This window comes from Centruroides vittatus, unplaced genomic scaffold, assembly GCF_030686945.1.
Source record: "Centruroides vittatus isolate TY-2023 unplaced genomic scaffold, ASM3068694v2 contig_941, whole genome shotgun sequence".
Taxonomy (NCBI): Eukaryota; Metazoa; Arthropoda; class Arachnida; order Scorpiones; family Buthidae; genus Centruroides; species Centruroides vittatus.
The window spans coordinates 1,486,479-1,514,231 of NW_027122625.1; the positions used below are offsets into that span (position 1 = coordinate 1,486,479).

The following is a 27,753-nucleotide window of genomic DNA, read 5'->3' on the forward strand; positions in this document are numbered from 1 at the left end:
TCTATAACGCATCGTTGCCTTTTGTGTTGTGAACAAATGAAATATGTAGAATGTTTCTTTATTAATAAAAAGTTTTATTTTCTGCAAGTAAAAATCCCTGTTATAGGGATAGGAATCACTTCAGGCCCACCGAAGTTTTCTCGGGCCCGAGGGAAAAATGTCCAGCTCTCCCCTCTCGACGACACTGGAGGCTTCCAGGGAGGTCTTTCTATGTGAGAATGGTCTATATTTAAGCGTTAGATCCGTGAAGAAAACTTGGAAAACACGTGGTCAGCCTGTTGGCCACGTGTTTTCCGGGATAGAAGAAAGTATTTTAGATAGTACGAGTTATATTTTTGTATATTTCATCACTTTTCAGGTAAACAGTTTAAATTAATCTCTCAGATTTACTATTACTTATTAGTTAATTTTATTGTAATAATAATTAGTTAATCTTTATGATTGTAACAGTACTTACGATTTATCAAACTTTCCCCAACTTTTAGGGGGCCTTAAGACCCCCTAAAAGAATATTTATTGTGGGCGTCGAAGAATATCCATGCCAAATTTGGTGTGAACACGTTGAACGATATAGAACCCTTTACCTAATAAACATAAAAGTCAAAATATGTATGAATGTATATCGTCATATGGATAATTATAAATTATATTAACGAATATTTATCTAATTTTTGTTTTTATACGTTAAATTTATCACCATTTGATTCTTCCTTATTGATATAAAATGGAATATATAACTCAAGTTATATAAAAATTCGATTCAAATGTGTTTTACTTAGGCTGAAAACTCCGTTATTTTGGTGCATTTTTCATTCTTTTGAGAATAGATTAGAGGGAAAGAGATCCAAAGTTCCTAGAAAATTTGAAGAAAGTGTCCTTCAGAAATAAAATTTTAGAAAAATACGTTATGTAAATTTCTAATTTATTCAGTTTTTTCCCGAGAAATTGCCGATCAAATCACTTTGCGCATTTCTGTTGCGGATATTTTTAGTCCTTGAATGGAAAATCGTAAATCAAATGACTTTATGTGCGTGATTTTAACAATAAATCAAGTTTCTTTTTTTTCTTATTCTTTTCTAATTTATCAGATTTAATTTATTTCTGATGAATTAGAGCAGTGTTTCTCAAACTTTTTTGTCTGGTGGCACACTGAAATTATTAAACAAAATTCATGGCACCTCTATTATTATTATTATTATTATTTTATTTTATTTTATTTTTGCTTTTTTACGGTTAGTAAAGATATGAAGGATGAAAAGTCTTTGAAAAAAAATAAAAGTTTTTTAAAGTAAGTAAGTTTATTTCCAAACAACACAAAAACATTCAAAACAAAAGTTACTATTATAAAGGTATCTGGTGATAAAATGAACTCTCAATTTTTTATGATTTACTAGTGCTAATTGATTCCTTAGCTTTGCTACCAGTAACCACTTCTTGATCATTAGAATCCTCACGTTTTCTTTTTTTAATGAAAAAATTATTCATGATATTGAACAACATTAACTTCAATATTTTATTATAAAATTTAATTACACGTTAATAATTTATTTTTTCTTGTTGTAAAGAAGAAAAATATTTTTATATGATGCTTTTTCGTTATTGTCTGAACATATAACAATAATAAAAACAATTACTGCATTCAACGCATTTATATTGCACTTCTACTCGCTGCAGGAACAGAAGAACAGACAACTAGTAACTAGTTCGTTTTTTTTTTCTAGTATTTACGTATCGCCAATTACCGAGTCACTGAGACAAGTGGCGACTTAACAAGATTAGTAGAAAAAAAACCAATATTCATTTTTTATAATTGTTTTAATTGTTTATTTAATTTAATACTTTAATTCCATTATTTTAAGTAATTTTAATTTAATTATTTAAAAATTTCGCGGCACCCTTGTGGCGTACTTGAGGCACCCGCTTTGAGAACCACTGAATTAGAGGATTTCATTTAATGGCATTCCGCAAAATTTTACAAAAACTTTGGAAAATGCCAACACAAGAGAAACAATAAGCAAGCGAATTAAATTAACACGGGGAAGATATTCCAAATATTAATTCTAATTAACGTGAAATATGTAATGATTTTCATTAATATGTTAATTGTATTTATTGATATTAATCTTTATTACAGGAGAGCAAATCCAGTCGATAAAAATCTATCAATTTGTATGCAAATATCAACCATAAACCACGTAGTGATTGTAAAAAGAAATTTGTTTTCATAATTAATTGTAATTAATTTCAGATTTATTCACGTAAATTGCCCATATTTCATCAATTCAAGAGATTAAAATGAATGATATCAACCAGAATTCTGAAGAACTCAGTACAAGACTATCAGTTCCAGACACTAATGGAGTGGAAATTGAAGAAGTAATAAATTTTGAATATGTGAATAAAAACAAACGTCAAATTAATTTATTTTGGCAGGGGATATCGTATTCAGTGAAAAAATCCAAAAAAAGTAAGTCTTTTTAGAAAAATTTAAAGCTTATTTAATGATTTTTTTTACTCTGCAAGCATTTCAAATTATGTTTTCATGTGAAATATATACACTTTAACCTGCAATAACGGCCAGTTTTTGTTCCCATCGGTGGCCGTTGTTTAGAGGTTTTGACACGAAAACGGTGCAATAAAAATGCTTATAAATGATAATATGACAATATATTTATTATAAACACGATTTGATAATTACAGTTTTCTTCCATTACCAACAAACTTATTGATCAATTAGTAAAATTAATTAACGTGTCTGTTGGTAATCGAGTAAAATTGTAATTATCAAGTATTTATCACTCGTAATGTGTTTACTTTTCGTATATCTATTTTTTATTTCTAATTGATCAATGGTTATCAATAATGGAAATTTCTTTCAGAATTATCTCTAAAGGCAATTAACTGAAACTACAGTTATTAATATAATTTTTTAACATCATAATTATGTAAATAAGGTCTTTTGATCGATGCATTCATAAACAGGTCCACAGAGATATTTGGGCTCGCGATTGATAAATACTTTGCCCTTCTTCGTACCCATAAAATACTGTTACAAAATTATTCCATTATTTAATAATTTTTTAAAATATTGTCTGGTCAACAAGTTTCTTCCCGTCCTTACTCTGATATGAAAAGATTCTAGTCAAAATTTTCGTCCTCCATAACTCTTGTGAGTAAAAAAATCACCGAATGCTGGTATTGGTCGTTGATTCGCGCCTCATTAACCAGCTGGCGGGTTGAGTTTTACGGGTTTTCTTCACGTGTCTAACTCCTAAATAGGAGCCAGTTTTCCATTGAAAGTACCTCACCTCCTCCTTTGGCAGATCGTCCACGTGTTGTGTTGTCTTATTCCAACTATCCATTCCATTCCCTCTCGGCAGCCATTTTCTTTTTGATGTTATTGAATAGAATTGATTCAAAACATACAAAAATTTGAGATACTGTTTAGTCTGATGATACGGAAATGATAATAATTCCAATAATGAGTAGACTAGGGATTGTTTGGGCCCACAGTTTGTAATTTAGGCCTAACTGTCTTGAAAGAAATCCCTTTGCATTTAGTTATAAGTTAGCTGCGAGTTTCCTTCTACTTTTTAACCAATTTTAATTTGTTTTTTTCCTGTGTTCTAGATGTCTTTTGCTATTGTAAAATAGACTATTGAAAATTATTAAAACACTGTCTGGTGTTTTTAAACCTTCAAATACCCATGAAGTCTGGGATCGACACTCAATTCTTCGTTTACTTTACGCGTACTTTTAAGTCAATGTTATATCATTTTTACACTTTTCCATTATGAAAAAACAAAGGAATGACGCCAGACTGACGTAATTATATTAGCCTGACAAACTGGGAGATACAGGTCAGTGTTATTTATATGGAGTTTGTATTCGGTTTGTGGCTCCAATTTACAATGTTGTTTTTCACCTCTCATCAATTCTGATCGATCTCATAGCAAATAAAGTCATTTATTGGACATTATTAAACAATATTAATGCGCTATTGTTTAATTCTAAATTAAACAGCATCGCATCAATATATTAAATTATTTGTAGAAAGAACTATTGAATAAACCTCGTTCAAATTTGGTATTTCAATTTTCAGGAAAATTTCTTTACTGCAAAATTCAACCACTAGGGCAAATTTGGCGCTGTTATTCCCCTAATATGCATATTGTGTACAGTGCAAAGTATTGTTTTATTCTTTATAGAACAATATTAATTAAAGATATTTATTGATGATATTATAACATGAAAATAATTAAAGTAGCCAATTTTGTGTTTGACAAAAATTATTATTATATTTAAAAATAATTAAATTATTCTGCAAATACTTCTAGAAAAATATAAAATTTACAGGTTAATGTTACACTAGGTGCCAAGATGGCGGCTCGTCTCTGATTTCAGCAAGGAAACAGTGGGACGCATGTTCTAACCTAACCTAACCTATTCTAATAAATTACCATAATTATTAGCAACCAAATTATCAGAATAGGTTAGGTTAGGTTAGAACGTGCGTCCCACTGTTCCCTTACTGGAATCAGAGACGAGCCGCCATCTTGGCACCTAAGGTAACATTAACCAATTTACAATATATTTTCTGAAATTTCAGATTGTTATTTATATATATATTTACAAAAAAAGGAATATATACTACAGAAAGAAAGAAAAAACATTCAAACATCAGAATATTTCTAACCATTCTGATCTCTGAATGCTTTTTCTTTCAGAAAATTCAAAGAACAGAATGTTTCTAACATTCTGGTCTTTGAATTCTTTCTTTTTCTAAGATAAAATTTCTTACTGAAAATAAACACTATTTTCAGTCATCTGTTGAAAACAAAAACACTAAAAAATTTCAAAATACTGTTAAAAATCTAGTATTTTTGAATAATTTCTTGTCTTCGGTTATCTTAATATTGAAAAAATTGTAGACATATAAATTTCCACTGGTTATTTATTGATCCATGATTATATATTTTTATATATTAAAAGTTTTATCAACTTACAGTATTACTGTAGTTCTTCTATAAATTAGAATAAAAAATTAATTTTTGCAGTTTTTTTCAATTAATTTTTTACTATTTAAGGTGAAATGCCAATATTGAAAAACCTAACAGGAACAATCAGTTCTGGTGAATTAATGGCAATAATAGGACCATCAGGAGCAGGAAAAACTACTTTTTTAAAAATTCTCACAGGTTTGATGTCAGTATTTCCACTATAATTAAAAATTAACCAGTATTAATAAATTAATTATATTTGTTTAATAAATTTGTAACTTTATAATTAAAATTTTATTTTTTTCCCTTAGTGATAAAAATGTAAATGGCATGATTTATGTAAATGGAGAGAGGAGAGTACAGAAATCATTCCAGAAATTCCTCTGCTATGTTCCCAGTAATAGCGTACCTCTTCCTAATTTATCGTTACGAGAAACACTTATGACAGCCGTCAATTTAAAATTTAATGATGTTACCAGAGAAGAAAAGTGTAAATTAGTACGAATATTGATTTATTCATTTTTTAAAAATTAATTATTAAATTGTCTTCCATAATAAGGTATTGTTTCTTACAGGTAAAAGATGCAATTCACTATTGGGGTTTAACCGAATGTGAAAACACGCTTGTACGTAATCTTTCGGATGGAGAAAAAAAGCGTTTATGTATTGTACAAGAAATTATTAATAAGTCACCATTAATATTTCTAGATGAACCAACCAGGTAAATGTATATTTTTGAAAATAAATGTCCAGATTAACTATGTAACATTATTAAATAATAATTTCCTAATTTTACAGTGGTTTGGATAGTTTATGTTGTTTCCAATGTATTTCAATGTTAAAGGATTTAGCAAATAGAGGACATACTGTTATATGTAGTATTCATCAAGCCAGTGCAAAAGTTTTTGAGCAGTTTACCAAAGTTAGTATATTTGATATGTTTTCTTTACATTATTATAAATTCAATATGTTCATTTACTTGATTATATTACAAAAAATTATTTATTTTTCTAAAAAATTTCCGTGTATGAGAATTTGTTACATCATGTGGTAGATACAAGATAAACTACTGTATATGAGATTTTCTGCTCTGGTTCAAGAAAGATTTACAAGAGCTTTCAAAGTGTTACATGCCAAAATCACATTTTACATGCCAAAATCACATTTTACATGCCAAAATCACATTTTATAGGTTATGTAGGCTATAAAGAATTATTCATTTTTGTAATTGAAAGAGAGGATGGTCAACAACTACTCATTAATACTGGAATACTATTAATATTTGAAAAGTGATCTGTGTTAGATTGGTTGCGATGGCTCCGCATGTGATCGAAGTTGCTAATCTTAACATTTGAAAGACTTTGTATGACTTGTTTAAATAAAAAAATCTTGTAAAAATGCTAGAATAATTGCTTTTATATGATGATAAATTTTTTAAAATTTTGGCAACAGATTGTATAAACTATGCAGGAAGTGCTTGTAAATATTGCATTTATGGAAAAATTATTTAGCTGCAATTTGAAAAAATTATAGACCTATAAATTTCCACTGTTGTCACCTATCTATCTGTCCTTCCTTAATCTCAACAAAAATGTTAGATAGATGAATGTCGAGGTCAGACGTGGAAATCGTAAGAGAAAAGCACTAGAATAGTTGGTTGAGAGAGTCAGGCCTCACCAAAAGGCATAGCCTGAGAAGGAAAGGTAAAAAGGAGGGAAAGGAGGGAGTATGGAATTGAGTGGGATAGAGTGGAAGAAGAGGAAAGATGAAGATCATATGTCGGGAGCCAATTACTAGGCATAAAGACAATATATACAAAGGGTCTTGTGCACGGGAGAAGCACAAGAAATGGTGAAAGAGTGTATAAGATTGTGCATTAAATTTTACACAGAAGATAACAAACCACACGGCATTTTACACAGCTAAATGGGAAAAAAGGGGGGCCAGTAAGGCTCCCTACACAACAACAATATTAACACAGTTGAGAGTCCATATTGGTAGAATCCATTTAATGGTGAGTAGACCTGCTAGAGATGAGTCTTGCCACAAAGTTTGCAAAGGCTTTGTAGTAGAGATTATTACTGATGAGGAGACTCGGGCTACAAAGCCAAACAAGATTACCTATATATGAACTTCTGATTTGTACCGCAAGTCACGTTATTTCAATACAAAAATTTTCCCCCGAACAGATACATAACTGTTTGGGGGAAAATTGTTTGAGTTAGATACATAACTGGCATGACTCTATTCCTAACAGGAAAAGTATGATGTACAGGGGGTAAACACTACTACACTCCACTCAGGCAAGTGCTATGTGCTACCTGTTGCAGTAATTTCCTAATTTAACAAAGTGAAAATCAAAATTCATATTTAAGTTTATTGATACTATTTGTATAGTTTTCAAATTTATTTACTGTCATTCAGAAAAATATTTCAAGTTTTATAACTATATATCATACAATACATCCTATACCAGATAACAGCAAGAATCAAAATGCAAATTCAATACTTATCTATTTTTTAATTCAAATGCTCAGACAAGAAAACATCTCAGACCTTTACTTCTTCCCAAAGGCATCCTAATTACATGTAGTTTTCTAACTTGAGTACTTTCAGGCTTACAAGCCCATCATTACGTGATTCAAACATATTTATAAAAATTTACATTCATAGGACATATCTAATTTTGATGTTTTTAGAACTGAACATTTGAAAATTATCAAAGTAAATACAAAATTCAAACTTAAAAATGCCAGATAAAATTTAAAACTTATTTACATTTAACTAAAAGAAAATTAGTGTCAATATTTATCCTTAATCAGTGGTGTACCCAGAGGAGGCCAATGGCTTTGGCACCCTCCAAAGAAAAGGAAAAACAAACAAAAAGATTTTTGGAAAATTTTCTAATAATTAAAGTTCATTTTTTTATTTATATTGTATCATGTCTTCTATATATATACTACTTATGAATAAGCAGTCAGATAAGGTGGGAATTTTATTGCATTTGCATAAAAATTTTTTTATCCATTCAATTCAGCTTCCTACAAAATTAAATCTTGAATGCGCCACTGTCCTTAACAATCCATTTTTTTCTTTTTTATTTCCACATTTTTTGTCAGGCACCATTTCTATGCATTAGGAAGAGAGTCTAAATCCTTAATGTTTTAATTAATTTTTCTTCTAAACCCTCATTTGTAAATTCATAATTTCTCCAATTGCCAAATATTTTCTTTTCCTAAGTTCCTGCAAACCATGCACAACATTCCATAGAATCTTATTACCTATTTACGTGCTCTCCTCAGCTAAGGCTATTGTCGTTCTTTCCCTCTTAACATTCTCTTTATGTTCTTTAATCTAAACCAGTGATTCTCAAACTTTTTCGATCCACCGCCCCCTTTGTCTATAAAGTTATACCAAACGCCCCCTAACCCATTTTCTCGTGTGAGAAAGGATTGGAAACATTCTTAGGAAAACTTTTCTATGAATCTCACACTTTGTGCCCTTACCGTACATTGTTCTCAACATCTGGAAACCATTAAATGCAATGTTTTCTCTTATCCGTTTAACAGAGAAAAGGGAATGGCTGTCAGTGACCCCCAACTTTTGCCTTTGGTCACCGTTCAGTACCCTGCCTCCAGTGCCCCCCTAGATTTACTCACCGCCCACAAGGGGGCATTATTGCCCACTTTGAGAAACGCTGATCTAAACCCTTAAAGATTTCTTTGCGGCTATTACATAGGCTAAACAGTTTCCTTCAGCATTCTGTATGATGTTCCTACACAGAATGCTGAAGGAAACTGTTTATGAATGATGAAATTCATTTAACTTATTTTTCAATTATTCTTTCTTTATAATTATAAATAATACAACCATCTGTTTTTGTAAATTTTAGTTATATGTCTTAGTTGAAGGCCAATGTTTGTATGATGGATTGACAAACAATCTTCTAACATTTTTATCGAGTCAAAATCTTGAATGCCCATTATATCATAATCCTGCTGACTTTGGTAAGAATTGTCATTTTTTAATTTCAAATTTATTACATTGTATTATATTATAAATTACGTTATTATACTTTATGTATTTTTAAGTGTCTTATTTTTCTTGCATTATCATCAATAATTAATGATGTAATTTATATTAGTTTTTGGAAACTTTTTGAAAACATTATTTTAAAAAAAACAGTTTAGTCATGTGATTGATGTAATTAAAATTAAAAAATATGTATTATAAAATATCTTGCATTTTTATTAATTTTGAAAGCTTTTTAATTAAATAGATAAAATGCAATTTATGATAGTTTTTTAATATATATAATAAATTACCTTATTTACTTAAAGATAAAATTAATTGTTCAATATATTATTAATACACATTATTCATTTAGTTGTTGGGCTGCAATTTGAAAAAACTGTAGACCTATAAATTCCCACTGTCATCAGCCGTCTGTCTGTTCTTCCTTAATCTCGAGAATGGTGTCAAGACCAGACATGGAAAGCTTAGGGGCAAGAGGCCCGAATTAACTATATACAAACTTCTGCTTTGAGCTAGAAGTCACATTTCAATTCAAAAATTTTTTCCTCAATGGAGTTAGATACATGACCAGCATGACTACATTGTTAACAGGAAAAGTATGACGTACAGGGGCAAGACACAACTGAACTTAAATGCAAATAATTTAATTTTAATGTAAAGCTGTTTGGTTAATATGTAATATGAAGCACATTTTGGTCCCAGAATGTGCTTCATGGTCATGCTTCATGCTTCATCCCATGGTCATGCTTCATCCCAGAATGGGACCAAAATGTGCTTCATGGTCATGGTCGTGCTTCATTTGGTCATGCTGTTCACGTTTGTTAATACAAAGGTAATATGTATTGTAATTTTTATGACATAGTGAGTCTGAACTTTATTTTGACATCATTGTGGCACTTGCAGGCCATGCAAGTGAGTATCATGTGCTTTCTTTACTTAGGAAAAAAGTATGCAAGAGTGCTGTTGGAGGTTCCATTTTAACGTGCTGGTTTTCACAAGTGATTGGAAATGGCAAAATGTAAGCAGTTGGGTTTATCCTTAGAGATGAAACTTAAAATCAAAGAAGAAATTGAGAAGGAAGAAAAGCTGAAAGTAACAATAGCAAAAGAGTTTAACATGCCATAGAATACTATTTCAATGATCTACAGCAATTGGGAGATCTGAAAAGCAGCCAAGTTTGTTTAATATGAATCTCATTTATATGAAGTCTGCATTTTTTAGTCACTTGACTTTCATAATAAAAATGTTATACTGTATTACTAAATTGCAGTCTTTCTAATCAGTTTTATTAGATGTTTTAAATTATTTTTAATTATGAAGTTTTCAAATTTTTTAAAACAGGATATTTAAAAGAAAACAACACAGAATAAGTTTTGTTTAGTTTAACTGCCTAACATCAGTTCACAATAAAACCATAAAAGAAACGACAGATAAGTCCAGCATAGACTACAGAAAATACTCCGGAAAGTTTATTTTTTGTAGATACACTGTACAAATCTGAGAGCATTTTGACAAATGTGTGTACACTATCACCATAAATATTGCATCAATAAGTCAAAGTCTCACATCCCCCAACTTTGTCTACTGCAAACTACTATCCAGGGTTAATGACTCATCTGACTTCCATCCCTTAGAATTGACAGTTGAGGGATAAAAGAAATGCTAAATGTTGCTTATGATACTTTGTCATTTTACAGTCATTTTAATATTTTGATGATGCATGGATAATCTGCATACAGATAATTTTAAGTTCAGTGTATTACATTCCCTCTAAAAATATTTCAAAAACTCATTTCTAAGGAATATTTATGAACAGAGACTACTTGATTTTACTTATCTATATAATAATTATTATAAATTATCTAAATGTTACTAATAAACTAGAATGCAGACCTTTTGGACATAAACATTCTATTTCACTCAAATAAACTTGAAATAGATATTATTAACAAAGTACAGTAGAACTCCAATTATTCGAATTGATTCATTCTGCAAGTGATTCAGATAATTGAAAATTCAGATAAATGAATTAACATGTAAATAATGAAATTACAGGGTAATGACAGTGTTGTACATGTATGGTATTTATTTTTCATCAATGTGCAAGTAGCATCCTACTGATCATTTGGATCTGTCACACGGTCTCCACCTCAAATTAGTACTGTAGTGTCTTGCCCCTGTACATTATACTTTTCCTTTACCAATAGAGTCATGCCAGTCATCTATCTAACACCTTTCAGGAGAAAATTTTTGAATTGAAATAACATGACTTCCAGTTTTTTCCATTAGAAGTTCATGTATAGTTAATCAGGACCTCTTGCCTTTAAGGCTTCCATATCTGGTCTTGTCTTTTATCTGTCTAACTCTGTTCTGGAGATTAAGTAAAGACAGACACCAGACAGGAAACAGTGGGAGTTTATAGCTGTACAGTTTTTTCAAATTACAACCCAAAAAGAATAATAAACCATTTAGTTAATAATAAATTATCTGTTATTTTTATAGAATATATTTTTTTAATTTTCAGACTAAACTATAAATAAAGATAACCACTATTTGAAATATTTTTTTTTAATATTTAAGTTATAGAAATAGCATTAGGAGTTAATATGACTGCAGAAGAAAGTTTGAATATGAGAAATAAATTAATTGCTGTGAATGCCGAAAAATACAAATGTACGGAAACTGAAACTTTGAAAGAGAAATCAAAACATGCATTTTCTTTAATGAAATTTATGAAAAAATATAAGAATGATGCTGTAGTTTCAGATGAAAATATGTGTACGTCAAACTTGTTGAAAAATAATCAGGTAAATTCTAATGAATATTAAATTAATACTAAAATATATTTTCAAATGCTTTATTTAAATTTAAATCTTCTAAATTCATTTTTCAATAATAAAGCTATAGAATCTAAATCTGATAAAATCTATAAAAATACAAGATATATTCAAATAAGATCTCAGAATTCATTTTTATTTATTATTATTTTTTTTTATGTTAAAAGCTTTAGAAACTTTGAAATTGAAAATCAGATGCTACAAAAAATTTAATTGTCCAAAAATACAGTAAATTTTTTAAGAAAAATTTTTTCCATAATGTTAGTGAAATTTAAGTAATGCTTAATTAATGAGTTTCACCAGAAAACAATAACAGTATCAACGGTAATTAGCACATTATAGCTTGACTTTTATTTCTATTTAATCCATTATAAATTTCCTGATGTAAAGCTACATTTAACTTGTTAACCTCTGAAAATTTCTTCTTTTTATTTACCTGGAGACAAAATTGTTTTTATCTTGCAGGCTATGAGGGAAATTTGTATAGCAAAATAAGTCAAACAACTTTCCCTTCGGCCAATTTGGACAGATTAAGCCAATTTTGGCCAATTTCATGTTTAAAGAGTTAACGCACATGACGTGATGGAAATCAAAAGTAGCTGCAATGTAATGCAACATTATAATAGTTAGCATAGTTAACATTAATATTATTGATGAAAATATTTGATTTTAAAAAGTAGTAGTGAGGAAGTTTTAAAATACCATATTAAACTGTAACTTCCATGTAAAAACAATATTTTGTTACATTTTTTTGATTCATTAAATTGAAATTGTGCAACTTGAGTACTGTATAGATCAATGGTTAGATATATTTAATGGCAGATTTAGTGGATGCACAGGATAGTGTTTGGAATTGGTAATTTATTTTAATATAATATTAAAGTATTGTCTGTGTATTTGCCAAAAATTTTGGTGCTTTCATTATTTTATTTATATATGTGTATTTTTATTTTTAACTTTAATATATAATTTTTTCCAAGCACATTCAGTTGCCCCAGATAGTATTTTATAAGGTTATATAATACAGGTATACCTCGAGTTATGTCGTTTCGAGTTACATTGTTCTCGATTATACGTCGTTTGTCAAAAAAGTATATGGAAAAATAAAAATCAAGTTTAAGTCATTTTATTCGACTTTACATCCATCCGCCACAAATATTGAAGTCGTAATATCACTAGAAAAGCGTTAAAAGCACATAAAATCATATTAAAATATGTACATTTACAGTAAATGTTAATATAATCATCATAAATCCTAGAGAACGAAACATGAAAACATCTGAGTTTCTGTGTTGTCGTCTTATTTAGCGGTCTTTAAGTGCTCATTATTGGAGTTTTCCACCGTAGTTTCGACTTACGTCGTAACTATACAAGTAAATTCGACTTATATCATTTTTCGACTTACGTCGCCTCTCCTGGAACCAATTACCGACGTAAGGCGAGGTATACCTGTATTTAAAATTACAATTACAATATTAGATGCTTTCTAGTAAACATAATGAAATGCACACACTTTATGAATTCAGTAAGATGCTTATGAAGACAAAGATTTTCAACTATCACATGGTGGCAGTGGCAGGCTAAGCTGGATTTAATGGAGCCAGTTAAGGCTTGTAAACAATATAGGTATTAAATGCCTCAAAGCCTGAGATAAAGATATAAATTTTAAATTATAATCAGAAAGCATTTTTATGTTGTTTTTAGCAAACCATAGGATTTATAACATTAGTTATTAATTGCATTTGGGTTCTGAAGCTTCAGCTTTCATAGAATAAAAGAACAATTTTAAAGGACCTTATTTAATCTTAAATTAATATTTAAATTTAAAAATGAAATAAATAGAAGATAGTTGAGTTACTCTGTAAAAACTAATGAATTATATTATATGCTTGTCATATAGTGACAAAAATGAAGGTCCATTCATAAAAAAATGGCACCATACATTACAAAGTGTTCAAGAACACGAAGAAAGCAAATCTCATGTTAAATGCATTATAAGCCACATGTTAAAACTAAAAAATAGAAACTTCTATAATACATTATTTACTAAAGTGTCAACATTGCAGGAAAACATTGTCTGGGAAAGAAAAGAAGTTATGGAAAGAGTAATAAATGTTATTAATATAATTGGTAAAAGAGGATTGGCTTTTTGAGCTCATAGGTTTAAAAGTGCTTATATCTTGAGCTCAGAAACCAACAAAGCAAACAATGGTAATTTTCTAGAGATAATTTTATTACTTTCCAAATATGACCAAGTATTCAAAATACATTTATAGAATGTGACAAAATCCAATCAAAACCAGAAAGAAAAATTAGGTATTTCTTTATGAGGTAGAGGTGGTCTTATAACATTACTTTCAAATTACCATTAATTATGTAATTTCTGCAATTAAACATATAATCAGACACAGAATAGTACGGGAAATTAGAGGCCACTTTCTATTTGCTGAAAATCGACACTACAACTGATATTACACAAAATAATCAATGTTCAATTATTATCATTATCAAACTTTGTTACTTAAAATATAGAGCTACTAGCGGGTGGGCCCGGCGTTGCTCGGGCAAAAGTAACAATACCGAAGATTAAGAATATTTACCTTATCCGTTTTCACAGAATGCAAGAATTGGGTTCTCCCTGTTTCCAGACTAATTAGAGAATTTTTAGATGAGTCTAAAAATATGTTCAATTTCCCACAAAAACGAAAAAACTGCACCTGCGTCTTACACGTCGCTTTCTCTTAACAATTTCATTGTTATGTAACACTTCCATTGTTGACACTACCATTGTTGACACTTCCATTGTTACTTAACACTTCCATTGTTACGTAACACTTCCATTGTTGATGGAAGTGTTAAGACTTAATCCAGTCCCTCTCCCCCATGGGGAGGAATTTCGAAAAATCCCTTCTTAGTGTGCATTTTCGTGACGTACCCTAACTGTGTACCAAATTTCAACTTTCAACTCCTAACCGTTTGGGCTCTGCACTGATTATTATTATTATTATTATTATCAACTCGTCTCGATTATATATATATATAGATTGGTATGTTAGACTGCAGTGGTGTGCCGTCATTGGAAGTGGTGGAAGCTCCACTTCCCTTGTATTTTCTAAAAAATAAATATAATATTGTACAATTATTTTCATATTTTAATGTATTTTGGATTAATTAAATTAATATTTTAATATAACCACATTATGTACCTTATTACAAATTTCTATACTACATGTGAGAAAAACAATAAGATTGCTATTGTATATTCGAATATAAATTCATATATGCATATTCCCAATGGAAGCGCCATATTGTCGAATACGGGACAGCTTCCACGGCAAAAATATTTGAACAGTGTAAAACAGCCAGATTATAAGCATTTGCTCATGCACTTTACAGAGCACCAACCTCAGGCAGTTTAGCTGGTGGAAGCTACACACCAAAATGCTTCCAATGATTCTATCCAGGACCGGTTCTGGGCTGTTAGCCACCTGCCTGCTAGCTATTTGGCTGCCCTCGCCCCATTATGTGAATCGCAAGTAGATTTATAACTTAACCCAACCGATAGGAATTTACTGGTATGTTTTTATGATAGTTCTGTATAGTTGACAGGAGTTTTAAAAAGAATCCATTAAAATATTTGATATATTTATTGTGCTTTTTTTCTGCTCTCCCATCTTGTATTACTTACAGATTTCAATGTTAAACTAGTGATATTATGATTTAGTGTGTCTCATTTATAAGGGGATGCAGAAAAACATGTACAATTCTTGTACAATGTTAAAAAATTAACTTACTTTGGCAGCATCATTTACAACTAAATTTAATGAATGAGATGCACAAGGTACAAAAAAAAACTCTAGAATTTATATTTCTTAAATTTATGATTTATGTATCCGTTGTCATAAAAATTTGTCTTTCCACTTCTTTCGCAAGACTACAAATATTTGAGTACAAAGTAATCAACTTCAACTTATTTCTATTTAACAAATAGTTAAATAATTAAGAGATTAGGGAATTAGGGACATAAATAAAACCCTGTTGAGAGCTGGAATTTTACTTAAAAGCTTAACCGAACCAATCTCTAGCCGAGTACAGTGCAGACTGATTTCTTTGTAATATAAGATGTAATAAAAACAAAATTTTTCTATTTCAATGAGAGTGACTAAAAAGTTGTAAATTTTGGAAATTTCTGTGGCCACCTGGTCGTAAAATGAATTAATTAGAAAACAAATGACGGACAATCTATTAACATTAGTAAATAATATAAGATAAATGTTGAAAATTATAACAAGATAGTTACAGCTAATAGATATATTATATCTAAATTAATAGATGTTATAAGTTTTTTTATCAAAGCAAGAATTTAAAGAGAATCTATTGAATCTAATAACAGAGGTAATTATATTGAACTTGTTTATTTATTAAGTACATCAGATAATCTATTAAAAATACATTTAGAGAAGTCTACGATTTTTACTAGCTTATGGAACAAACGAATACAAATGGACTCTAGAGCCTAGACCATCACTGATGCACTTTACTGATTGCCCCAGGAAGTCGGCTTCTTATAGAAACACAGCTTCCCTATCATCAAATGTCACAGTACACCACAGTTAGACTGTAAGAATTCAACTAGGCAACGGACGTGTAACATAATAATTGAATTTTTGGAAAGTTTTGATTTAGATTTAAAGAATTGCATTGGAAGTTAGAAATGTGAGAAGAGACTGCACTCTTCAAAATACTTGAACTTAAAATCTTAAGTGTGTTTCAAAGAACAAAATCTTTTCTTTAATGGTTTGCAAACTCTTTCACATGATCTGATAATTTTATTATTAACAAACATTTGTCTCCAACAAATATTGATCTGAACTCATAAGATTCATGTGCATGTTTGAGTGATTAGTAAATTGTTACATTCCATTTTTATGCATTTATTATTATCTAATATTTCAATTTGAATTAACAGAGCATTATTTATGAAGATAAATCTAAATATGCAAGAAATACCTGGTATCAGTTTCTCATTTTACTCAATCGTGCTCTTTTAGGCATAATGAAGGAACCTGTAAGTAATAGAGTATTTTCATCATTCTTATGCTATAGTGTCATATATGTTTATTGTATTTTATCAAAGTTAAAACTGTATAAATAAATTATACATTTTTATTTCAGTTCATAATTTATTTAAGTTCAGCAATTCATGTAATTATTGGAATACTTATGGGATTGATGTACTATGGCATTGGCAATGATGCTAGTAAGATACAAGATAACACTTCTTGTCTCTTGTTTATTCTTATATTTCTTGCATTTACATCAATGGAAGTCACAATACTAACATGTAACTATTTCAATTTTTATTACTTGTTTATTCATTCACATTTCTTAATAATTTCTTGAGTCAATGTCACTAAGAGACATATAGAATAATAATAGTTAGATGAGAGAATATTTAATTTTTTATAATTTAAATGATATTTGAAATATACAAGATAATATTTTGATCAATTTGCTTGATTTAATCCATCAAGCAAATGTTAAGGTGCCTGTTAGAAAGCACAATCAACAAAACCTTTAACATCCAGTAACAAAATTTAATGTAAAAATTGATAAATGTTGAAGATCTTTTGTTGATTGTGCTTTGTAATTCATTCTAGTTATTGAAAAGAAGGTAATTTATCTGTTAGAATTTTGTAAAAATTTTGATACATTGATAATCAAATTACTGGAAATTTGGAATTTTAAACCTTTTAAAGATAGGTGCTCTTGAAATATGAATTTCCGTACATCATTATAAATGCCAACATACTATTTTTCAGAAGTCTATAACTCCTTATTACTTTACTTGCATTATTGGAATTGCATTATATGGAAAATAATTTTAGATGGCTTTTGATTGAGTGTTTATTATACTTAAAACAACTTATAAATGTTAATACAAGAATAGTTCAAAAAGTAAGTTATATGCCAGAATAATTACTGTCCATTAAGGGATAAAAATTTTTCACTTGGTGCTAGCATTGGTGGTAATATCTCTCTCTACTGAACAATTTTCAAACTTGTAACTTGTTTAGTATATATACACCATTTGTTCAAATTTGTTGTGTCTCTTAGAAACATCATTGGCCATGTTTAAGATGCCAAATTCAACAGTGTGCGACCAATAAATGCAATTTTCATTTTATTGTACAGTATTTACATATTTTACTTATTGTTTTCATTTTTTAATATATTATTTAGGGCATTTGATTGTTATTTTTACCATAAATTATATGTATATGCTGTTTTATGTTTATCAAAATGGATATTGTTTAGTGTCTGGAAATGGATTAATTCATTTTCCATTATTACTAATGAGAAAAATTGATTCAGAATCCTAACGACCTCCTGGAATGAATTAAATCTGAAGTGCAAGGCACCAGTGTACTTGTGTAATAGTTATTTTCCAAAACAATATTTTTTATGACTCTTTTTATGTGTGTGATTTTTTTTATTTTTTTCTAAGGGGAAGGTATAATTTACCTTTTGATTCACTCTTGTATCGAAAGTTGTTTTAAATGCAAATGTTATTTTTCTAACATTCATTGGTTTAAATTAATAAAGTGTGTTTGGTATTTTCTTACATAACACATGACCTATCCTTAAAGAATTTATGTTCAGTTTCAAAAATAATTTTTTGAAGTATCCTCATATATAGAAAAGCATTATATCACTTGTAATTTCTGTAATAAATAATTATTGAAAATGTTTTAAAATTTGTACAGTAAGACCCGCTTAACGCTGCCTCACTTAACGCTGATTTGATGTAACGCAGTCTGTTGAAGCCTAAAAAAAAAATCTCAAAATTTACACTGATTTAAATTATCGTGGCATTTTATTGATTTGTATATAATACTATTATTTACTAACACAAACCAATCAGAAAAAGGTGGCAAAATGGTGTACTTTCTTTAAATCTGTTTGTCTGGTGCAATTTTGAAAAAAATACATCATCATGGATGCCATAGACAATATTGGTTTCGCTTGGCAAGAATTAACTGATAAATGCACGAACGAAGTGTGGAAGAAGTTATGGCTGAAGGTATCCAAGAATTCTCAATGAGAAGAGCCTATTGCTGTATCGTTAGGTTGATCAAACTCAACCTAATCAATACAGCAGGACTAGGAGATGTAGATGAGCAGGATTTTGAGGAGGTACTGCAGGTTTCTAGTGAGAGCCTTACCAACGATGACCTTCAAGAACTGGCAGAACAAGGAATTTGTGTAGAACTGGAAAATAGAGATTCTGGAAACAAAGAACCCAAAAAATTTCTCTACAGATTTCTTTAGTAAGAGTTTGGTAATGATAGCCGAAATTGTTGATCAAATTGTAGCAAATGATCCAGATTTTGAAAGGAGTGCAAAAGCAAAACAAAGCATTTTGGATGTGATCTTCTGCTACTAACATTTTCTTCTCTCCCTCTCTCTCTGCATGCCATATCAGAAATCCTGACATTAGCAAGCACCTGGCGCATGTTAATAAGTGGTTAGTAATGCGCCAAGGTGTATCCTGGAGAAAGTTACAACCAGAGTAGTTCCCTGTTGTCTTCTCTGGTACGTGATGTTACATGAGGGGAAATGCTTTCCAGGAGATCTTGTAAGGGAAACTGGCCCCTATTCAGGTGTTACGAATGTGGAGAAAACCCAGAAAACTTCACATGACCACAATGGCGTAGTGAACATAACTGGCACCCGGGGCACGACACTTTATTGATGCTCCCTCCCTCCTCCAGAAACACATATAGTTTGTCTTGGAGACCATTTGGGTGCCCCTCTGCGAGTGGCACCCAGTGCATGATAGACCCCCTTGCACCACCTCGCTACGCCACTGCATAACCAGCCTGTCCAAGCACGGCACAAACCCACAACCAAACTCCCAGTGTTTAGCGACAGAACTGCTCAGCCACTGGTGGGCAACATTTGCTTAAGGAAAGAAAAAAGCAACAAATGAAACTTCACGACTTTATTGCAAAAAAAAAAAAAAAACAACAATTTCAGAAAAGTCAGGATCTTCGTCACAAAAAATGAACTTTACATTTCTGTGTGCATATGTTTATGTTATTTAACATATATTATTATACAAATTAATATAAAAATAACTTAAAATTAAAGGAAAATTTGTTTATTTTTGGTCGCGTGTTCCCCTATCCCTATGTACTCGATGTTAAAATGACCTCTTTTACCGCTGTTTCGTTTAGTGCTTTGTCGTCTAGGAAAGCATCCCCGCGTTAAGCGGGGTCTTACTGTACTTTTAATTTTTCATTACATTATATTATTTATAATCACAGCATTAGTTTTCATTAAAATAAAGTATGATGAATTCTTAAAACAGATATAAAAATATATTTTATATTTTTATATCTGATATAAAAATATAAAATTTTTATATTTTTATATATATATGCTGTATATATATTATATATAATTTAATATATATTATAAAAATATAAAATTTTTATATAAAAGTTACTTAAAGTAGTTTAAAAATCTATTATCCAAGTAATTTTTTATTGGGCTACAAACTGCTTTTTTCTTTACAAGCCGATTCCTATTTTTCTACAAAAAAATAAACAAACTTTAATTTTATATCTTTCATTTAGTTCTACAGATACGGAATTTGTGTCTATATGTTCAGAATTATTTAAATTTTTTTGTTCTATAGTGTTTGCAAAAAGAAATATAGAAATAAATTAATAAAACTGATGAACACACTCAATGTCAAATTAATACAATTAATAAATACATACTGTCTTTTGGTATTAAGTGTAATCCAAATGTATGCAAGTACTTTCAACATTTTACAGGTGTTGTCTTCAGGTGGAATATTCTAAATACATTCTATTCTGTCTGGATAATTGTAAAATGTTGAAAGTACTTGCATGCATTTTGATTAAACTAAATTAATGATGAAAGATAGTGTGCATTTTTTAATTAGGAAAACAGAAATAAAGCACTAAAAATTAGTTTTTGTAGTCAAATTATGTCAAAAAATACAAGCCTGATAAGTACAGTAATTAGGTCAATAAGGTAACAAGGTCAATAATTGATTCCCTTTTCAGTCTTGTATATTAAAATCATTTATATCTGTTTCGTATTGTCTAATTACAATTAATAAAAAAATAATTGAAAACAACAAATAATTTTTATCTATTTTACTTTTTTTAGTTAACAATGAAATTGCTATTGTTCAGCAAGAAATATTTAACAGATGGTATAATCTCAAAAGTTATTACCTAGCAAGAACACTTGCTGATATTCCTTACAATGTAAGTGTGATTTTTTTTCCTAAACTTCTCAAATTATAATTTTGTAATTTATGCACTAACAATTGTAGGTTATTTCAATCCAAGTAGGATTAAATTAAATTTTTTTAAGATCAATAAAACATAAAATTACTGCCTATGTACTGTACATTTTCTTAATTCAGTTTGAAATTAAATATATACAAGGTGTCTGAAAAGTTACCAAGCAGTAGAAAAGATTTAAGTAAAGTTTTATATATGATACTGCAGTTTCTCATATAGCAAATGCTGGGAATGTTTCCCAGAGGAGTGAGGTCTGAAGACCTGCAGGCCAGATTCCACAAGAAATTATGGACCAGCAAAGAAGTTTTACAGAAATCATAGTCCAAAATCCAGAACATCTATGACTAAGCAGCAATGCCATCTACCACGAAGTGGAAATGCATGACAGATTTCTTACCCGACACTGAATTTGTAACTTTAATGTCATTACAAATTTCTAATTGCACAGTAACTTTGTGGACAACTGGACAACCATTATATCAATAAAATGAAATGTATAGAAAAGTGAAGTATTTAATTACTTAAATGCTGCAAACACTAGAAAGGAGCTAATAGCTGCTAATTTTATAATTACATTTAGAAGATTTCCTATTTACAGTAGAAATTCCGGTTACTCTAAAAAGATGAATAAATTAATTTATCCTTTTATGTCATGTGAAATCTTATAAAGTTTAAATATAAATTAAAATCATATTCTTAATATCTAATATTGATAAATAATCTAATTTTATGGTAATTATCTATATTTCTACAATCTTATCAAATTTTTTTTTATTTCTAGAAAATATAAAAAACTAATATTCTAAATTTACTTATATATTTATAATACAGCTGAGATATGTACAAATTCAATTCTTATTAAAAATTCACTCCATTTCTTTGTAGTCTAAGGATTCATCTTTCAAGTTGTCTAAGTATTATTGGAATCATTAGGCTGCACTGCTGACGGTTCTATTATCTTTTCACTTTCTCTTTTAATTTCTCTATTGTTCATTCATGTGATGAATCATGATTTCACAACAGCATTCCAGAGCTCCAAGCTTCAACTAGCCATCTCTTTCCATGCATACATTTCATAATTGTCATTACTGTGAATGATGTCCTGGACTTCTGGAATGTCAATGTCGCACAGCTGATAGAAATTCTATTGGTAGTCGGAAGACAATCCAATCCAAAAGTGTAACTCTTTTTTTTTTTTTTTGTTTTTGTTTTTTGTGCCTTCTGAGGTATTGAGGTCAGTTCTTCTTTCTGCAGTTTTGCAATTTTTGCTTTCAGCAGATTTATCTTGTTGGGTAGAGTGCAGGAAGACTTGCCATGCTTACTTTCTATAATCACTTCTTTTCCTGGTGTTCTTCTGGCTCTGAAATCAATTTGCTGATATATTTTTGATTCTTCTTTGGGTCATAACCAAATCTCACCCAGAGACTTCTCCAAGACCCAGAGACATAATAATATCCTAAGATGGGTAAAAATGCCTTCAGACTCAGATGATTTCAGTCCAGTTGTGCAGCCAGAGCAATTTTAGACTGCATGGGATGCTCTTCAAACAGCTTCTGAACTTTTTCTGGCAGCAAACTGTCCCTGCATTTCATTTTCATGTGCTCTTTGGCGTTTTCCATGGGTTTGGTTGGCACTTCATCCTTGAAATTCAGAAATATTGTGTATCTGAATCTGGTCTGCCTGTTTTTGCCAATGATATTTGGTGGAGTTTCTGTTTTTTGTAGTTGAGACATGTCGTGCATGAGCGTATCTCTTCAAAAATTATCATGCCAGTCATGTTCAGTAGATTAGACATGCCTAGTAATTATAAACAGTGGCAAAGGCTCTTTGTACCACGGTGAAAATTACAGTCCTCTTGGAATGATTGTGGGAATAATACTCCAAAAGAAGGTTACAAATCTATTAACCAATTGGTAAATACCAAAAAACCATCATTCCAACAAAATTTCCACCAAATATCATTGGCAAGTGTTGCATCCAACATTAGCCTTGTGAACTGAGGTTAATTGAAAGTACATTTCTTTCTTCTTTTTATGGCAAAGGTTCAATGAGATACAGAAATGCAACACATGGGAAATGTTTTTCTAGAATTAAATTTAATATAACTTATAAGACAAATATATGATGAACACAAATTACAAACAATGGAAATATTAGAAATTTTCAAAGCTATATTGAGAAAACAATGCATCAATAATAGTGACTGTGCAACACTATCTATTGTATGGCAGTCTTTATTGGATAGCCCTCTAAAATAAGATATGCTGTAACAGTCGTGACGTCTTTGGAGTCAGTGAAGTTATTTTATTTTATGTTATGTTATGTTGTATAAGTGCGCATAAAATTCAGTAATCCTTTATATTCACAAGTCATTATAATTTCAAATGACTATTGCATCAAAGAATATTTTTGTTTCAAAATTAAAATATTTGTTTAAATTTTGTTCTGTACTGGTAAACCTGAAAGAAGCTTATCAAAGAAGCCAAAAATGTTTGTTTTATTAAATTTTTGTCTGGAAAGATGTGTAAGGTATATCTAGTGTTCCAGCTTAGATAATTATTAATGTATGTTAACACATGTAATGTTATATGCACATAAATGAATCACAGTATGTCCCTTCAGCTTATTCAAGTGAACTTGTGGGTGTGGAAACTTTTGAATTATTCTGCACAAATGTGCAGAATGATTCAAAAGTCTACTGTTCTTATCCTGTATATTCAATATTACATTCATATCTTTTTATTGCTTTTGTAGGATTTTCTGTTAAGTCCTCTTTCTCATATTCACTTTCAGTATTTTCTTACATTCTCTAGATATTTCATCATTATTACTAATATATGTAGGCTGTTTTTTTTTCAAACTCCAATGGTTCATAAAAGAAAGACAAGTGTAAATAACAAAATGATTTATTACCAAATGTTAGATACAAACATGGTTACTTTTTTACATAATCACTGTGAAGATTGAGGCATTTGTCATATCTGTGGATGAACTTTCCCATCCCCTTGTCATAGAATGTTGCCACCAATGACTCAAGATGGGCCCTAACGTTTTTTAGAAGATTGTCATTACTCTCAAACCTCTGCCTTCCTAGCCACTTTTCCCGTTCAGGAAAGAGGTGGAAATCGCTCGGCGCTAAATCGGGGCTATACGCTGGGTGTTTAAAAGAGGTGAAGACTTCCACCCAGCTTAAAACTTTTTAATGTGTGAAGACTTCCACCTGTTTTATGAACTGAAAACGTGGCTAGCAGGGCAGAGGTTTGAGACTAACAAACTAATAATGATCTTCAAAACAACGTTGTTAAGGCCATCTAAATTTACTTGCGGCAACATTTTACAACAAGGAGATGAAAAAGCTCATCCACAGATATGACAAATTCCTCAATCTTTATGGTGATTATGTTGAAAAGTAACCATGTTTGTACCTAACTTTTGGTAATAAATTCATTTTATTATTTACACTTGTCTTTGTTTTATGGACCATCGAAGCTTGGAAAAAACCACCCTCGTAAAATATGTAAAATCTTAGCTACACTTTATTCTAAATAATATAAGTTCTGTAAATAAAGTATACAAAATAAAAGCTTCAATGTTATTTTAATAATATGTAGTTTAATTATAAGCACATTTCTGGTAATATTAATGAATAACTCTATTTTCTTGTGTACAAAATATCAATAGATAAAATAAATGATCAAATTGACGCATTTAAAATAGCTGTTTAAATTTTATAAAACTTATTATTATTATTTTATAAAACTTTAATTACAATTAACACCACATTAAAATTTATTACATGTTCAAATGTATCATAATATTTTAGGTAATACAGCCAATTGTATTTGGAAGTATTATATATTGGATGTCAGGTCAAACCAATGATATAACCAGATTCTGTATTTTTATTTTGATTTGTTTATTTACCACTTTAATTAGTCAGTCTATAGGACTTTGTTTCGGATCGATATTCAAACCTCAGGTAAGTTATTTATAATTTGAAATAAATTGCAAAAATTGATTTAAAAATTTTTAATATTACTACATCTTTAAAACTTATTTCAGAATGCTGTATATCTTTCTGCATGTTTTATTATTCCACATGTATTATTTTGTGGTTTCTTCATTCGTTTTAATGTAATTCCATCATATTTGAAGTGGACTACTTACATATCAATTTTTCGTTACGGTTTTGAAGGCATGCTTATTTCTACATACAGTTTTAATCGGACTTTATTGCACTGCCCTACAGAATATTGTCCATTTCAAGATCCTGAATATTTCTTAGAAGAAATGGGAATAACACATTCCTTACTTTATATAAATTTTATTGTTTTAATTTCATTTTTCTTTATTTTTAGGATTTTAGCATATTTCTTATTGTCATTGAAAGTTAAATATTTTTAATACGTATTTTAAATCTCAATTTTTGTTATTAAAATTTATATATGCTCGTTTTAAAGTTTCCAGGATACAATATAAAATTTTAATATATGTTTTCTGTATTAATAATTTTCACTGTGGAGAAGTTATTAATATCTTTGATGTAAAATTTGAAAAATATTATTGAATGATACAGGTATATTTGATTTCATTCTTTATTATATATTATAAAACTTTTGAACTATAAACTGGATGATTATTTTTTAGTATCCTCAATATAGTCAAGAATGCTTAATAGAGTATCCTCATTGTCGTGTTCACTTATCCAAAGTAACAAGATCACACAGAGAATCATTAATGGTATTCAATTCTCCACTTTTTCATGTCTTATGTGCTCTATGTAACTTATAAAACACTTGGAAATGTTAAAATTCATTATCATATAATTTTGCTGTACTTACAATATTGGTTTCCATTTTTATATCATCAATAGCAGATCTAGAAGAATCCAAAGGAAGGGCGAAATCAAAAGTTAAAAATATTTAAATAATTAATAATGACCTTTTAATAACGTACATGGCAAATGTATTGTGAATAGTCTAATAAACCATATTTGCCATTATAAATGCTTTGAAGTTTGAACAAATAAATGTTAATTTCTTGTCAGCAGGGAGAGCTCAAACCCCTGTAGCTCCCCTTGCATCCACCCCTAAATATCATCAATTTTATTGTTTTATCAAATAATCAGTAAATACAGTTTGTTTACTAGTCACTTCAGTTTTTCCTAGAAACACAGTAGGTAGCCTAGCTGAAAATATTTGAACATCCTTGCTCCAAAATTTCTGAATGCTATCTGATGGGACATTCAGTATAAAAACAAATAAGTTCAATAGTACCTTAAATAGTGTAAAGAGCCCTGTTGCCATGTTGCTGAGAAGGTGATATACTGTAAGATTAAAGATATACCCTTATAAATATCCCTTAGAACAGACTGCATACAGATTCTAAAAATGCTAATGACATGGCACTCGTTTAAAGGATTGCTCTACTTTCTGGTGCTTTGTTAACAAGAGTCCTACTAATGTAACACAGGAGAGAAAACCAGGAACATGCAAGAGTGCTCTCTTAAGTGAACTTCTTCTGTATTCAATTCTCTGTTAAGTGTATACATTTCTTTATTCTCTCTTTGTTAGGTATAAGAATTAATTTAAATTCATTATTATTTACAGTGATTTTGTTAAAATAAACTTTTAGCATTCAGTAAAAACTTGATTTAACATTTTCTAAGGAACCAGTGAAAAAATATGTTAAATCACAGAATAAATAAAATCTGAATATCCTAAAAAACATGCCAAAATGTACAAATACATGCATATACATCCATTCAGACTGGATAAGAAACAAAAAATTTAATATTACCAATATAAACATTTCTATGAAAGCTTTTATTTCATACAATATAATGTACAACAATCAGCATCTGGAGACGTTTTATACTAAGAAAATGAACTGTTATGGTCTCTTTTAAAAATAATTAACAATATTTGTTTCCTGTTGAGAATTAGGTGTATCTTTATCCTTATCTGGACCATAGAATCTATACTGTACTTTGAAAACTAATGTGATATCTCTTTACACTGTTTGCTATGCTAATCTGAAAGTCAAGCAGGTTGCAAAGGCTCCAAAACTATAAAATATGGCTTCTCTGACTATCATAAGATGATGAAACAATCTCAATAATTTGTTGAACTTTTATAACTCAATTGACTATGCAAATAAATTCAATACATTTCTTTTTTTCAAAAACATTGAGATAAAAATTTATCTACAGATGAAGTTTACATGCATTAAATCCCAAAAATATGCAAAATCAAAAGATGATACATGCAATAATTAAATTAACATTGTGGTTTATGAGAATTTAAAGGAATGAAGAAAAAATACATTAAATCAGAGAATGTTAAATTGAGTTCTACTATAATAATTTATTCTATTTATCTGATATAATAGAAGATTAATGTTGTCTTTTTTCTTTTTTAAACCATATTAATTTAAATTTATATTTTAATTATTAAGTTTAAATTTAATTTTAAATTTTTATATTTTATCTATTCTTGGATGAATACTAAAATCTATAATATAATTTTGTATATT

The 27,753-nt window shown here is 29.5% G+C and overlaps 1 protein-coding gene across 2 annotated transcripts; it reads left to right on the plus strand.

Moving 5' to 3' along the window:
- Window positions 1-327: 327 nt before the first annotated feature.
- On the plus strand, window positions 328-26,495 carry LOC136984957 (ATP-binding cassette subfamily G member 4-like). Of its 2 annotated transcripts, XM_067282105.1 has the most exons (13): window positions 328-358; window positions 2,249-2,467; window positions 5,088-5,205; window positions 5,312-5,498; window positions 5,576-5,721; window positions 5,799-5,922; window positions 8,893-9,007; window positions 11,616-11,842; window positions 16,842-16,940; window positions 17,048-17,216; window positions 21,080-21,180; window positions 25,043-25,198; window positions 25,282-26,495. In XM_067282105.1, the coding sequence occupies exons 2-13, from the start codon at window positions 2,296-2,298 to the stop codon at window positions 25,621-25,623; spliced, it is 1,956 nt and encodes a 651-aa protein (XP_067138206.1). In that variant the 5' UTR covers window positions 328-358; window positions 2,249-2,295; the 3' UTR covers window positions 25,624-26,495. The 2 variants fall into 2 exon arrangements, with proteins under 2 accessions (XP_067138206.1, XP_067138207.1); XM_067282106.1 differs by lacking the exons at window positions 328-358; window positions 2,249-2,467 and having other exon boundaries at window positions 5,117-5,198.
- The last annotated feature ends 1,258 nt before the right edge of the window (window positions 26,496-27,753 follow it).

What these genes read in the sequence shown, in the direction of transcription:
- LOC136984957 (XM_067282105.1), top strand. Translation starts at nt 2,296, where the DNA reads ATGAATGATATCAACCAGAATTCTGAAGAACTCAGTACAAGACTATCA. An exon ending in TTTCTAGATGAACCAACCAG is followed by an intron (nt 5,722 to 5,798) that starts GTAAATGTATAT and finishes CTAATTTTACAG; the next exon opens with TGGTTTGGATAGTTTATGTT. An exon ending in TTTTTGAGCAGTTTACCAAA is followed by an intron (nt 5,923 to 8,892) that starts GTTAGTATATTT and finishes TGTAAATTTTAG; the next exon opens with TTATATGTCTTAGTTGAAGG.